General features: G+C 39.8%; 1 protein-coding gene across 6 annotated transcripts in view; it reads right to left on the bottom strand.

The window, feature by feature from the left end:
• The window catches only part of LOC140483762 (voltage-dependent L-type calcium channel subunit alpha-1D-like), a 600,966-nt gene that overhangs the window by 328,958 nt on the left and 255,506 nt on the right, over positions 1-16,502 (bottom strand). For all 6 annotated transcript variants that reach the window (XM_072582290.1, XM_072582291.1, XM_072582293.1 and 3 more), the window contains exons 5-8: positions 13,976-14,127; positions 12,778-12,930; positions 12,042-12,238; positions 183-286 (exon numbers count right to left, since the gene is read on the bottom strand). In XM_072582290.1, the coding sequence (XP_072438391.1) occupies positions 183-286; positions 12,042-12,238; positions 12,778-12,930; positions 13,976-14,127 (606 nt within the window). The remainder of the gene's footprint in view (positions 1-182; positions 287-12,041; positions 12,239-12,777; positions 12,931-13,975; positions 14,128-16,502) is intronic.

Raw genomic sequence — 16,502 nt, 5'->3', positions numbered from 1 at the left:
TGATAGCAAAGTAAAATAATAATTCGGTAAGGTAATATTTTTAATGGGAACCAATTGTTCACCAACATAGTCCTCCTTTGGTGTACAGAACCATTGTACTTTTTTTTCCATCTTTCCAGAAGTCCAACATGGTAACTGGATTTAGGGCTTTGCATTCCAGGCAAAATGAAATGGAAGCTTACCCGCTCAATACACCAAGTACAAGATTAAGAACGAAAAAAGATCCAAAGATGACGAGACTGACAAAATAGACCCAAGGTAATTCATATCCCATGGCATCATTCATCTGTAAAGATGACATCAAGTTATATCACGGCCACATAGGTGGTTTGTTAAATTAGCTATAAGAGTTACTATTTAAAATAAATTAGATCCTTGTATAACAGATAAACTATTAACATATTGTTACACATATTTATAGATAGTATTTATATTTATAGTTTTTTTTGTTATCACTTAAAAATTTACACAAGTAACTTGATAACTCATGCATATTTACAAATTATACACAAATTGTATTTCAAAATGCAAAACACACATATGTTTGACTTTGGATTATTTAAAAGTGCCTCAGCCAGAAAAGTTAATAAAATGGTGAACATTTTATTCCTACATTCTGAAGTAGGAAACTCATGTTTTGACAAATTCTTTGCTTGTATTCACGCTTGTACTTCCCTGAAAAGGGTGCTTCATATCCACATCCTGCCCATTGGTAACCACATCTACAGATATGGGGTGAGCTCACATTTTCGAGCTGTTGAAAGCAATCTCCGTTACGATTATGAAACCTATGATTTAAACTGGGCTTATGACTGGAAGGAGAGAGAGATGATCTTTTGGACAATGCTTCTGTTCAAATAATATTTCAATTATTTGGTCTCAAGGCAAAAGGGAATGGTGTTAAAGTTTGCAAATGATGCCACAAAATGAAGTAATGTTAATTTGTTTAAAATATTAAAGGAAACTGCAAAGAAATATTTTGATATGGGGAAAATGGCAAAAGGATAATTTGGTTTCAGCAATTGTACTCTGAAAAGAAACAGGCATGTTACTGTGAAGGAGAAGAAGGATCAGGGACTGTAGTTTCAACTAGACCATAAAATGCTGGTAAGGTTTGGCTGCAAAAATTAATATGATTGTAGATCTTTTACCAAAATATATTGGTTGCAAAATTTAGCTCTACAGTGGTGCTGGTAATAGTGAACTGCCAACCATTTGAATGGTCGTTACTGATTTCAAACCTCAGAAGGGTGATATGCAGGGCACCCAGTGCGTGCACCAGAAAGATGCACAGTGGGAAGACTATGATATCAATCAGTGCCTACTGTTGAATTAGTATCTGACCTGCAATTTATCATTGAGAAACATTGTGATTATAGTAATTGAAATAAATCATCATTTAACTTTCAGGCAAGGTGATATTAATTTTTGTTTTAATTCATTCATGACATAGTAATATCACTGTTGTTCATCCTAACTGCCCTTTAAAGCTGGGGTGACTCACTTTCTTGAACTGTTGCAGTACACCCGATATAGGTAAAGTTGCAGTACTGTTGGGCAAGTGCTCTGGGATTTTGACCCACTGATAGCGAAGGAATAGAATTATAATTCGAGGTCAAGATGCTGTGTGCTCAGAGATAAACTTGCAAATACTGGTGTTCTCTAGGTCAGTTGTATAAAGGAGATTGGCAACCTCCTGCGGTGCATCTTTCACAGCTTACAGTGTTACTACTGTGTGTTAATGGTGAGAAGAGTGAATAGTTAAAATGATAGATAAGCTGGTGATCAAGTGGGCTGCTGTGTGGGTGCTTTGAGAGTATTGTTGGAGCCATACTCATCAAGACAATGAAGCACATTCCATCATATTCTTTTTCACTTGAAGATGATGCTCAGGCTTTGGGGAGTCAGGTGATGTGCTACTCACTGCAGAATTTCCAGCATCTGATCTGATTTTGTAACGATAGCATTTTAGTAACTGGCGTGGATGACAGCATGAGCTGGTTGACTGACAGGCAACACCAGAAGCACTGCTGGCATGGTAGGGTGGATGAGCAAACACTCATTCTGAGAAAGGGCAATAGGTTCATGCTTCATAATGCGACTGTCACTCAGAGAGGATGGCATCTCTGCAATCATAGCAATGTGTTGCAGGACAGATCGCTGGACTGTTTGACATCCTTCGAGTGCCTTTACATGCCGGCATCAACAGGTAATAATAACAGCAATCACAGCTTTTGTGAAAACAAGCCGAGCTTCAATCCTTCCAATTTGAATTTGTCCTGCCCCTTTCAGATATTGGGAGGCTTGTGCCCGTGTTCCAATGAAAGTTGACTCCTCAGCGAACAGATCATCAATGTTGGGTCCGCAATTGCCCTCAAAGTCGGCCACCAACTTCCATGCTGGAAAGGATAGGCGCCATCCTGTGGACAAAATCCTGTATCAATTGTTGCCAACTCCTCCAGGCTCCTTGACAGCAATGGTAGGTTTTCTGATAGGCCTGCAAATAACCTGAACATTTTAGTGTGCATGTTCATTAACCCTACAAAATGCCCAGTGTCTTCATCTACAGCAGAATCGATGTGCAACTTTGCCTTCATCTAAGCTATCACGTGTGCTACCCTTGACAACTACCCTGGCTGCAGGCCTTCAGGTCTGCTGCATCACAACGTGTGCGGATCCTTGAAGGTATTGTTTCTGCTCAATATGTGAGGTGGAAGGTCTGAGTATGGGAGCGAATGACAATATTTCTTCAATATTGTCTTCCTGTTCTTCGGCCACTGCCAAGCCAAGATACTGTGTATCTGAAAGGAGAAAGGCACATAAATAAGGTTACAGTGAACAGGGAAAGTAAGGCCATTTACAAGTTAAGTCTGATGAAATTGTGGGATTGTTAATGGGATTTGAAGAAGAGAAATAGATATGAATATACCATCATTGTCGATTGTTTAAGTCTCGTGGCTGGCCAGTGACAGTGCCATCTTCCATGGCAGTAAGGACATGTAGATGCGCTTGTCCTACAAATTCTGCTTTCTGCAGTTAGGTGTCACCTTCCACTGCAAAAAAGATGGACTTCAATAGGTGTCACACAATGTTCAGGAGATATGCTTGTCATGATTGAATAGCTAGTAGCATTTGCAAGCTGAGGCTTCCAGCTGAATTAAATGTGAGAGTGAGGTGAAACTATAAATGTTAGTATGAGTCCTGAATGATAGATTGTTGGTAGGTGAATGATGGAGTTGTAGTTCATTGGACATAGCTGAATCTAGCAGGTTTTCTCATTTCAAAAATATACTTTATTCATTAAAAATCTTCATATACAAATATAGTCATGAGAGCAGTTTGGCTCTGTGCAGTCTTTGCCTATGGAGAACAAACATTGGAGTTTGACTTTCCTGACAGTTCCAACAATTCAAAGGTATTTCTTACTCATGCAAGACACTAGTTAAGTGTATTTGAAGCACTGAGAAAGTCCAATAGCTGAACAGACTTGTACTGTACTTTGGCAAAAAGACCTTAGATGGTGGCCTTTCCCCACTGTACCTTAGCAGTCCAAGCTTTAGTGCATCCCTCAGTATGTAGTCCTGGACTTTGGAATGTGTCAGTCTGCAACATTCAGTTAAAGTCAACTCCTTGCACTGGAAAACCAACAAGTTTTGGGCAGATCAAAGAGCGTCCTTCTCTGAGTTGATAGTCCTCCAGGCTTAGTCGATATTTGCCTCAGGGTGCGGCCCGAAGCATAGAGTCCTGCGTTATGAAGCTGCTTTGGACCTCATCAAAAACCACTGCATCCCTCTCTAGACTTGCTTTGCAAAGGCACATTCCAACAGAAGATTTATGACAGTCTCTATCCCCCAAAAGCTACTGTGACGGCAGCAAGCAGTGGCACACAGAGATCAGCCACACTATGTCTCGGTAGTTGTCATAACGTTTGTGTGAGGAGGCATTCTGCCAAATGATTTTGACAACCTGACAGGATCCACTCTCTCCTTTTCCTGCAGGGTCTCAAGGACCATTTCCTGATAGACATTTTGGTCAAAGCTACATTTTTTGTGAATTTCTCCATCAAAAGCAAATGATACAGAATGATCTAACTAATCGGACCATTCCGCAGCAATGAGGCCAGTCCCATCCTTTGCAACACCAAGGACAGGTAGAACCTCAATACATAACGACACCTGGTGTTTGCATACCGAGGGTATATGCAGAGCTTGATGCAGCTACCCACATCAGGATGAGGGGGGCATTGGGTACGTTTTTCCCTCCTTCCCATTGGGAGCTTTGTACATGGTCTATCTTAGACCTCCATATGAAATGGAAGATGGCTCTGGTGACTGCAATGACGCAGATTCTGGGAATGGGTTAGACCCATGCCACGTACAATACCGAGTGTACCCCACACCCAATGACCAGGTTTTACTCGTAATGGAGAGGCAGTGGTAATCCCAAAAGCCCAGTTTCTGCCTCACTTTGACAATATGCTCCTCCTAAGTTTTTTTGCGCAAGGCATTTCACCTCGAAACCAGCACCTTCAGGTAATCTGTCCTGTCAGTGAAGGAGATAAAGGATCCGTCAGCCCGGTTCCCAAAGAATTTGACCTCACTCTTGCTTCTATTTACCTTGGCTCCTGAGGCCAGTTCAAACTGGTCACAGATGCTCATGAATCTGCATATTGACAGTGAATCTGAGCAGAAATCAGCAATATCATCCAAATAAAGAAAGGCTTTGTCCTGCAGCCCTCTGCTGCCTGGTCTAATCACTTTCAGGCTCACATCCTTGCTGATGGACTTGGAAGCATCAGAAAGATGTAGAGCACAATTGCTGCAATGCTGTGCTATAATTCAGTGTTCTACATGGAGTTATAGTCATGCAGCATGGAAACATACCCTTTAGTCCAATCAGAAAATCTGACCATGTTTCCAAACTAAATTAGTCTGCCCATATCCCTCCAAATTGTTCCTATTCATGTACTTATCCAAATGTCTTTTAAATGTTGTAACTGTACCTGCATTCTCTAGCAGTTCCTTCCACACTCTAACCACTGCATAAAAACATTGCCCTCATGTCCTTTTTAAATCTTTCTCTTCTCACCTTAAAAATATGCACCCTAACTTTGAAATCTCCTACCCTAGGACAAATACCCTTGTTATTCACTTTATCTATACCCCTCATGATTTCATACATCTCAATAAGGTCACCCCATAACCTCCTACACTACAGTGAAAAACATCGCAGCCTGTCTGGCCTATTCTCAAACCCTCCGTTCCTAGCAGCATACTGGTAAATCTTTTCTGGACCCTCTCTGGTTTAATAATATTCTTCTTATAATAGGGCAACCAGAACTGGACACAGTACTCCAGAAGAGGCCTCATCAACATCTTGTAAAACCTCAACATTATGTCCCAATTCTTCTACTCAAAAGTCTGCGCAATGAAGACAAGCGTGCCAAACACCTTCTTAACCATGCTGTCTATCTGTGACGCATATTTCAAAGAATTATATACTTGTAACTCTAGGTCTATATGTTCTACAACAGTACCCAGGGCACTATCATTCACACTCTTCAGTTTAACCCCTTTCTCCAGATAGAATGCAAACACACCTCCCTCCCTAACCAGGTTAGTTTCAAGTGGCGCCAGTCTGTCACAATTTTACAGCCCTACTTAACAGTGTAGCCACTGTTAAGCGCTAGTGTGCCTAGCGCTGTTTGCATATTTCAGTCATTTAAATGAACAATTGCATAGAATCTACATGCTGTGTATCAGAAGGTGCCGGTTAATCAAGCAACAGTGGCTCAAAATCCTATTTCTGACATTAATTCTTGTTTCCAAACCATTCCATTAACTGTCCCGCTATACTTCTGAAACCTCACATAGCCCTGAGTGCTTCCCTTTCTACTCTTCCAATGCTGCGACCATAAGAACAAAGGAGCAGGAGTTGGCCCTTCAAGCTGTCCCATGTGCAGCTCCACCATCCAATAAGATCATGGCCAATCTGGTTGTGGTCTCAGTTTCACTTCCTCGTCTGCAACTACACAACCCTCAACTCTCTCATAGTATATTTAATGCAGCCTTGAACAAATTTCAAGAACCAGCTTCCAATATCTTGCGGGGAAAAGAATTCCACTAATGAGCCTCTCAAAGAATGTATTTCTCTTCAGTCCTGTCTTAAAAAGATCTCTTATTTTTTAAACTACATCCCCTAGGTTTAGTCTTTCCCCACTCCAACAGATATCCAGCCTATCCAATCCACTCGAGATCTCACATGTTTCAATAAGATGACCTCTCTTTGAAATTTCAATGAATATAGTCATAATCTGTAGAATCTTTCCTCATAAGACAAGCCCTTCATCAAAGGAATGAGTCACATGAATCTTCTCTCAACTGCTTCTAAAGTAGGTTTATCAGTTTTTTAAATAGAGAGACCAAAATTGTACACAGTAGTCCGGATATGGTCTCACCAATGCCCTGTACAGTTGCAGTAAATTCCCTAGTCTTGTATTCCATTTCTGTTGCAATAAGTGATACAATTCTATTTGCCTTCTTAATTTCATGTTGACCCTGTATATTAATGTTATATGATTCATGCACCAGGACCCCCAGATTCCTCTGTACCACCTAGTTCTGCAATCTCCCTTCATTTAATCAGTATACTGCTTTTCTATTCTTCAGAACAAAATGGACAAATTCACACTTATCCAGATTATACTCATTTTACAAGGTTTTTCCCACTCACTTAATCTATAGACTGTATATCTATTTGTAGACTCTGTACATCTTCTTGACAACTGACTTTCCTTCTTAGCTTGATGTCATTGGCAAAGTTAGCTATTATACATTTGGCCCCACAAACATATCATAGATAACGATTATAAGCAGTTGAGGATATGGCATTTATCCCAGTTGTTACAACTAGCCAACCAGAAAATTAACCATGTACCCATATTCTCTGCTTTCTGTTAGCTAACAACTTATTATTCATGCTAATATGGTATACCCTACATCATGTGCAGCAACATTTATGCAGCACTTTCTAAAATACCTTTTGGTGATCCAAGCACACCATATCTACCAATTCATGGATATCACCATAAGCTCAACAATTTTCAACATGTTTATGGATATAGCTCTGAGAGGCATAGATAGGTTACAGACAAGAACAGACTTTTCTCCTGTATGGAAGGATCAATCACCAGGGGGCATAGACTTAAGGTAACAGTCTGAAGACTTAGAAGAGATGTGAGCAAATATTTACTCACCAAGACGATGAGGAACTTGGAATTCACGACATTGGCAGAAAAAGGTGGCAGAAGCAGAAACATTTTAAAAAATTATCAAGTATTTTGATGTGCACTTGTATTGCCAAGACACACAACGCTATGGATCCAGTGCAGGAAAATAGGATTAGAATAGATTAGATTCCCAACAGTGTGGAAACAGGCATGTCGGCTCAACCAGTCCACTCTGAAGAGTAACCCACCCAGACCCATTTCCTTCTGACCAATGCACCTAACACTACAGGCAATTTAGCATGGCCATTCACCTGACCTGCACATCTTTGGACTGTGGGAGGAAACCGGAGCATCCAGAGGAAACCCACGCAGACACGGGAGAATGTGCAGACTCCACACAGACGGTCGCCTGAGGCTGGAATCGAATGGTATAGGGAATGCTGGATGACTAAAGAAATTGAGGGTTTGGTTAAGAAAAAGAAGGAAGCATATGTCAGGTATAGACAGGATTGATCGAGTGAATCCTTAGAAGAGTATAAAGGAAGTAGGAGTATACTTAAGAGGGAAATCAGGAGGGCAAAAAGGGGACTTGAGATAGCTTTGGCAAATAGAATTACGAAGAATCCAAAGGGTTTTTACAAATATATTAAGGACAAAAGCATAACTAGGGAGAGAATAGGGCCCCTCAAAGATCAGCAAGGCAGCCTTTGTGTGGAGCCACAGAAAATGGGGGAGATACTAAATGAATATTTTGCATCAGTATTTACTTTGGAAAAGGATATGGAAGATATAGACTGTAGTGAAATAGATGGTGACAAGTTGCAAATTGTCCAGATTACCAAGGAGGAAGTGCTGGATGTCTTGAAACGGGTAAAGATGGATAAATCCCCAGGCCCTGATTAGGTGTACCCAAGAACTCTGTGGGAAGCTACAGAAGTGATTACTGGGCCTCTTGCTGAGATATTTGTAATATCTATAGTCACAGGTGAGGTGCCAGAAGACTGGAGGTTGGCAAACGTGGTGCCACTGTTTAAGAAGGGCGGTAAAGACAAGCCAGGGAACTATTGACCGGTGAGCCTGACCTCAGTGGTGGGCAAGTTGTTGGAGAGAATCCTGAGGGACAGGATGTACATGTATTTGGAAAGGCAAGGACTGATTAGGGATAGTCAACATGGCTTTGTGCGTGGGAAATCATGTCTCACAAATTTGAATGAGTTTTTTGATGAAGTAACAATGAAGATTTATGAGGGTAGAGCAGTAGATGTGATCTATATGGACTTCAGTAAGGCGTTCAACAAGGTTCCCCATGGGAGACTGATTAGCAAGGTTAGATCTCATGGTATACAGGGAGAACTAGCCATTTGGATACAGAACTGGCTCAAAGGTAGCAGAGAGAGGGAGGCATGGTGGCACAGTGGTTAGCACTGCTGCCTCACAGTGCTAGAGACCCGGGTTCAATTCCCACCTCAGGCGACTGACTGTGTGGAGTTTGCACATTCTCCAGTGTCTGCATGGGTTTCCTCCAGGTGCTCTGGTTTCCTCCCACAGTCAAAAAATGTGCAGGTGAGGTGAATTGGCCATACTAAATTGCCGTAGTGTTAGGGGAATAAATGTAGGGGAATGGGCCTGGGTGGGTTGTGCTTCGGCGGGTCGGTGTGGACTTATTGGGCCGAAGGGCCTGTTTCCACACTGTAAGTAATCTAAGAGGGTGGTGGTGAAGAGTTGTTTTTCAGACTGGAGGCCTGTGACCAGTGGAGGGCCACAAGGATTGGTGCTGGGTCCTCTACTTTTTGTCATTTACATAAATGATTTGGATGTGAGCATAAGAGATACAGTTAGTAAGTTTGCAGATAACACCAAAATTGGAGGTGTAGTGGACAGTGAAGAGGGTTACCTCAGATTACAACAAGAGCTGAATCAAATGGGCCAATGGGCTGAGAAGTGACAGATGGAGTTTAATTCAGATAAATGCGAGGTGCTGCATTTTGGGAAAGCAAATCTTAGCAGGACACTTAATGGTAAGGTCCTAGGGAGTGTTGCTGAACAAAGAGACCTTGGAGTGCAGTTTCATAGCTCCTTGAAAGTGGAGTCGCAGGTAGATAGGATAGTGAAGAAGGCATTTGGTATGCTTTCCTTTATTGGTCAGAGTACTGAGTACAGTAGTTGGGAGGTCATGTTGCAGCTGTACAAGACATTGGTTAGGCCACTGTTGGAATAGTGCATGCAATTCTGGTCTCCTTCCTATTGGAAAGATGTTGTGAAACTTGAAAGGGTTCAGAAAAGATTTACAAGGATGTTGCCAGGGTTGGTGGATTTGAGCTATAGGGAGAGGCTGAACAGGCTGGGGCTGTTTTCCCTGGAGCGTCGAAGGCTGAGGGGTGACCTTATGGAGGTTTACAAAATTATGAGGGGCATGGATAGGATAAATAGACAAAGTCTTTTCCCTGGGGTCGGGGAGTCCAGAACTAGAGGGCATAGGTTTAGGGTGAGAGGGGAAACTTTTTCACGCAGAGTGTGGTACCTGTATGGAATGAGCTGCCAGAGGATGTGGTGGAGGCTGGTACAATTGCAACATTTAAGAGGCATTTAGATGGGTATACAAATAGGAAGGGTTTGGAGGGATATAGGCCGGATGCTGGCAGGTGGGACTAGATTGGGTTGGGATATCTGTCGGCATGGACAGGTTGGACTGAAGGGTCTGTTTCCATGCTGTACATCTCTATGACTCCAAATTTCACGCTCACAAGGAACCTGGGTCCATGGCGCTGCAAGGCAACAGTGCTAATCACTGAGACACTGTGCTGCCCTAGTGTAATAGTGAGATGGCTGTTTTAACTGACATTGACACAACGGGCCAAAAGGTCTTTCTCTGTGCTTTAGTTATCTATGACTCCAAATTTCGCATTCACAAAAGCCATTTTCACTCAGCCCACTCAAATTGTGATTTTCTAAGTATCTTGCTACAACCTCCTGAATGACAGATTCTAGTACCTTCCTAATGGCAGATGTTAGGCTAACACGCTTAAAGTTTTCTGCTTTCTGCATCAAAGATTTTTTATTTGCCTTTAATGAACCCACAATTATGAGCTTGCCTTCTCTCATGATGTTTTCAGCCTCTGTTACATTTTTAATCATTCTTTGCTGGTTATGAATATCTGTGACTTACCACTAATCTTTGCAGGTTTGTACAGTGCTCAACCCAAACTAATACTACTTGTAACTTCCATACTTAGCCAAGCATGATGCATCCTTCTCAAAGAACTTTCCTTTCCCACTGGGATAAATCTTTGTTCAAAGTTATTAAATGTCTCCTCAAAAGTCTGCCAATACAACACTATTGTTCAACCTTTTTGGTCTGGTTTCGCAAATTACCTCCATTATCAAAATTAACTTTCTTCATGTTTAAGACACTAGTCATGGATCCACACTTCTCTCTTTCAAAAGGAAAGATGAATATTTTTATCACTATCACTTAGAAGGTGTCACGGGTGTTAAGAGGGGACCCAGTGAAGGCGCTATCAAAGGAAAGGTGAACACCACACAGCATTTGCAGAACACGTTTGGGTGGTGTTCCAGGGAGTATATGGTACAGCCTTGGACAGGAACAAGGTAATCGATTATTCCTGTCTCATCGCACATGGCCATGTTCAGAAGGGCATATTCCCTATTTGGCTCTAGAATATACTGCTTTAAGCAAAGATACTCATTCTTTAAAATTTCCTTTGCCAATCTGCTTCTACATGTAGCTGAAAGTGGCACATAATTATTATGTTACATTTCCTATGTGTCCCATTTATTTCTTCCTCTATGCTGTATTGTACAGTGCAACAGCTAGCACCCTCTTTCTGTACTCCATCTTATTGATCAAGGCCTCAAGATCTCATTCTTCAATTTGGAAGAATCTCTCAAAACAAATTTGCCATATCCTCAAAATTGTCCTAAAATCTCTCAGAACAACATCTTTTGACAATTCCATCGAATCTTCCAGAAGTGTTTGACATCTATTCTTGAATATGAAATGGTTTTAGATTGTTTTTATATGTCAAAAGTGCAATCTGAATGCAGGTGGTTGATGTATATTGTATTGAAGTGCTTATAACATAGTACACAAGCAAATCATTCTGAGTTATTGGCTGGCTTGCATAGTTTTCTAGCCAGAGAAAACAAGTAGTCTAACAATCAGAGACCAAGTTTTTCCTAATGTTAGAAATTAAAATCAGCGCAGAAAGAATTAGCTTGAGGTTGTTTAAACTCAACTAAAATGTGAAATAATAAGTTCATATGCATGAAGTACAATTGAAGTCACAATTAGCAAACAACATTTAAAGCCCAAACTGCATTAAAGACTAGGTAGTCTGAAAACATTTTGTGAAAAAAAATTGACTATAGCCATTATAGCAGCCACCATTTTAATGCATATTACATCAGTATTCAGTTTTCAAATCAAAAACATTATTTATCATCAGAGATTGTTGGCACTCCAAACATAACAAATGCTTTATTTAATTGAACTTTTAGCCATTTTTAAAAATCAATTCTAGATTTAATAAAGGCAAGTAAATAATAAACAACTTTCGGAATTATGAAGTAATCTGTAATATAATCATATAATTTTGAGAAATATAAAATATTAATAAAACCTTCCATAATATTTCAAATATTTGTACTGTCTTTGAAATATGGCAAGAAACAATCATGCTTTATCTCAACAGACAACCTGTCACACAATGTTATGTGAAGAATATGCTATGTAATGCCTCTGATGTTATTTGAATTGTCAGTATTGACATGCACTTCTTGGCCAATTACTTACCCAATAAAGGACATCAGTCCATCCTTCCATGGTTATACACTGAAAAACAGTTAGCATTGCAAAAGCAAAGTTGTCGAAATTTGTGATGCCTCCATTTGGACCCGGCCACCCACCCCTGCATTCTGTACCATTCATGGAGCATTGGCGACCATTCCCTGAGAATGCACAAGGTGCTGGTTCATCTTCTGCTATCACATCTGGAAATGGAAGGCTATATTAGCTTAGGTTATCAAACCTCAATTGCAACTTTAACACAACAAATATAAAATTGCACAGAATGATTCATTTTTATTCATTCATGGGATGAGGATGTCACTGCCCACCCGTAATCGCCCAGAGGGCAATTCAGAGGCAACCACATCTGCAGTCATGTGTATGCCAGACCAGGTAAGGATGACAGCCTCCTTCCCTAAAGGGCATTAGTGAACCAGATGGGTTTTTCCAACACTTGGCAATGGCTTCAAGGTCATCATTAGACTCTTAATGCCAGATTTTTATTGAATTCAAATCCAACATCTGCTATGGCGGGGTTCAAACCGGATCCTCAGAACATTATCTGGTCTCTGGATTAAAAGTCCAGCAATAACACCACAAAGCTATCACCTTCCCATGTCAAAGGTTCTTTAACTGTGGTCAGCATTCAGTGAAAGTCTTATAACCCAAGGTAACCCTTTCTGTAAAATTAGATACGCAGATCCAACTCACAAGACTGATAAAAGTATTAATGGATTCTTACTTGTGTTGCTGAAGTAACATGTTTTGTGCATTTTTCCGATAAAGAGCTCCAGTCCTATGATAGCATAAATGATGATTACGAATAATACCAGTAGAGCAATATGTAGAAGAGGAACCATGGCTTTGATGATGGAATTCAAGACAACTTGTAAACCTTTATATAACAGAGAGAACTTAGTTAGAAATTAATTAAAATTTATTCTAAAATAATTAAGGGGAAATTAATTATACATATAGCTCAGACCTTCTAGTTGGAAGGTAACTCTTGCAGCAATGTATCCTGAAAGATGCATGATGAGACCCCTTTGAAGCCCTGACAGATAAACAAACCAGAAATTGCCCAGCAAGTTTACATTTCTATTGGGTAATTTCCCTATATCGGGAACATTTCAAAAAGCCTAAAGTTAGAAGAGCAGAGTTCAGAGAGTTCCAACTCACTTGGCTGAATAGCTAACAAGGTAACTTTGGAGGAATCAAAACCTCTAACTGTGTAATTATAAAGTTAAAACCCAAGTCACCACTTATCCCTGACTCCCTCCTCCTCACCCCAATCTGACCTGAACACCACTTCCTCCCCTCCCCCATTTTCCCCAATTTCCCATCCTAAACCAACCTGACACCATTCCCTTCCCCGAAACCAGTATCCCCTAAGTAAAAGAGCCCCCCTAATTGAATGCTTCAATACACTCAACATTTTTAAAAATATGCTTTCATAAAATGTGGACATCGCAGGCAAGCCCAGTATTTGTTGCCCCTCCCTAACTGCCTTCAAGCTGCACGGCTTGCTCAGCTACCTCAGAGGGCAATTAAGGTTCAAGAATGATGTAATCAAATGACATTCAATTTCCTGTATAAATTAAAATCTGGTAAACAAAGTGTACTTATATAGCACCTGAAGGACAGTAAAACAATTGTAAAACATTGTTAGATACAAACTGAAACTGGTTTCAGACATTTCACAGAAGAAGAGCTAGAAGTAAAGGGGCAACGAGGTTTTTTTTGGAGCATAGGGGTGGGGATTCCAGAATTTAGGGACTACATAGTTGAATGCGTGGCCATAAAGAGAATCATGAGTACACAAGGTCAGAGATGGAATAATACAGAGTTTGCAGATTGTTTATAGCTTAAGTTAGAGAAAGAGAGAGGATCAAGTCAACTTAAAAAAATACATTGTGTCTTGGAACCATCGAGAAACTTACTCGGTACTCCAGATACAAGTCTTAGAGGTCTCAACACACGAAAGGCTCGAAGGGCTTTGACATCAAAACCACCTGAATGTTTGCCAGTGGAAGTTGTATGTCCATCCACATTTTCTGCTTTGGTTAGTTGTTCCAAAACAACACTAAACAAGCTGAGACAAAATTATAAGTACAGGCATAGAATTAGAATATTTCTGCCACTTCATACTTTCATTTCCATGTAGCATGGTACACAATTACTCTATTTTTATTGCATGTTGGATGTTTCATTTTCATTGAAAATACATTCAACCATTCTAAAGCATAAAATGTGAAAAATACAAGCCTTGGAGCACTGGAAACACATTTTTCTTGCACATGGATAGATTCAAATAATAATCTGAGAAAATAGCCCCTAAATACATTCATCAAGTATGAAATAATACAACAGCATAACTTTTAATTAAAATATCTCTTCAGACATAAGATATATTTGAAACCGATTATTTCACTATAGCCATAAATATCCTGATATAAAACATCAAGTATCTCTGTTGTAATTTTAATATTTCAATGTCTTTAGGATAAAAATACATCAGTGTCAAGCTTACAAGAAACTTCATTGGCTCATACCACTTTTACACAAACCACCAAAGGCTCAATACAGCAGCAATGCATAATTCATATGAATGATAATAAATGAATGATGACATGCGGATTACATCAAGGAATTATAGGCTGGAAATGCCATCAAGAAACAAGAAACTCAAGATGAAAGGTAGGATCCAAAGATGTCTACCACTGCTCAGGAGATTTATATTTTAATTTATTCTTTACTTAGTGTCCATATTCGGTGCAGAAGGGCTACTAGATGCATGTGATGTATCCACTAGATGGAGCAATATTCACAGGCAAATCTACTGTGAGTTGTTATTTTGGTGCAGGGTTGAGGGTAAATCAGGGCCCAATACTCAAAGGAGAATGTTGTGACTGGTTCAGGGGTGGGGCCACTCTGCCCAGGTCAGAAGCATCATTGTGGTCTATGATTTCTGTCCCTGCCCCTGCTTTTAAATAAGGGGAAAATGAGTAACTATTGTAGATATAAAAACAGAAATTACTAGAGAAGCTCAATGGGTATGGCAGCAGCTGGGGAGAGAAATCAGAGCTCACGTTTTGAGTCCAGTCACCCTTCCCCAGAACGGAAAATGAGTTTTTAAGGAACAGACAAAAATACACTCAGTACTAAGGGAATGGAAGGTCAACTTAAAAACCTAAGGAATGCATTATTAAATGTTACTGATGGTGTAACTACTTGTACATTTGCAATGCTATCTGTTGTGTTTATAATTTTAAGACTTTTTAACGCAGCAATTTCACTTGGAAGCTTCCAGTTACAACTAAAATGTTGAATAAAACTATCATATTACTTCGAACAGATTACTACCAAGTAACCTTGTAATGGCAGTGCTGCAGGTGACAAGTTTTCAGCACAAAGAAATATGTTAGGTGTGTGTAACGAACGAATATTTGAAACTATCTTACTATAAGAATTACAGCCCTGCATTTCAACTTTAATACAATGGAAAGCAAAATTCATCAAAGTCATCAAATTAAAAGAATTGGAAAACGCTGGGAGAACTCAGCAGATCTCACAGCTATTCTTGGAGAGACAGAGGTAACTACTGTTCAATGAACATTTATCAGAATTGGAAAAAAATTAGAGGTTTTAAGCAAGAAGAGGCAAGGAATGAGGGAGGGGAAGAACAAAATGCAAGGCCTTTGCTAGCTTTGAAGACAGGAGAAATTATCTAACAACAGAGATGATTGTAAAAAGCAAAAGTAATTGGTAATACGACAAGTAAGGAAAACAAAATATCATCCTAAATGTAGACAAGGTGATAAAGATAAATCAAAATCAGCAACAATGCCATTCAGAAACAAAAGGAAACAAAAATACATAAGACAAACAAGAAGCAAAATATTTAAAAAATTATAATCTCAAATTGTTGAACACAATGGTTAGTCAAGGAGACGTAAAAGTTCCTCAATTTTAAGCTGAGTTTCATTGGAACAGTTTAGAAGACTAAAAACAGAAAATCATAAAGGAAATGAATTGGAAAATGTTCGCACAAAGATAAAACAGCAAATGGAAATTGGAAAACTTTCAAAAGTGAGGTGAATAGGGTGCAAGCTAGGTATGTATCCGTGAGAAATAAATATGGAGTATGCAAACCTGGAGTACCCTGGATAACCAAGGATATTTAAGAGAAAATAAGGAAGAAAAAGGAGACATATGATGCATACTAGAATTATAATAGAAAGGGTGTCTCAAATGTTGGAGAGAGGCGAAGACTGGAATAAGGAAGGCTAAAAGGAAAGGATGGCAGGCTACACTAAAACAAGTAGTAAAAGATTACTGAAAGGTGGAATGGGGCCCTTTAGGAATGAAGTGCTCACTGAAGGATACACCAGAAGTACTAAATGAATACTTTGCTTCTGTCTTTGCCAAATTAGAAGATGGTGACGATGGCCCAGTTGAAAATGCGTG

This window comes from Chiloscyllium punctatum, chromosome 12 (assembly GCF_047496795.1).
Source record: "Chiloscyllium punctatum isolate Juve2018m chromosome 12, sChiPun1.3, whole genome shotgun sequence".
Classification (NCBI taxonomy): domain Eukaryota; kingdom Metazoa; phylum Chordata; class Chondrichthyes; order Orectolobiformes; family Hemiscylliidae; genus Chiloscyllium; species Chiloscyllium punctatum.
The sequence above is the reverse complement of the archived record's forward strand: the minus strand, read 5'-3'. Positions and strand labels throughout refer to the sequence as shown.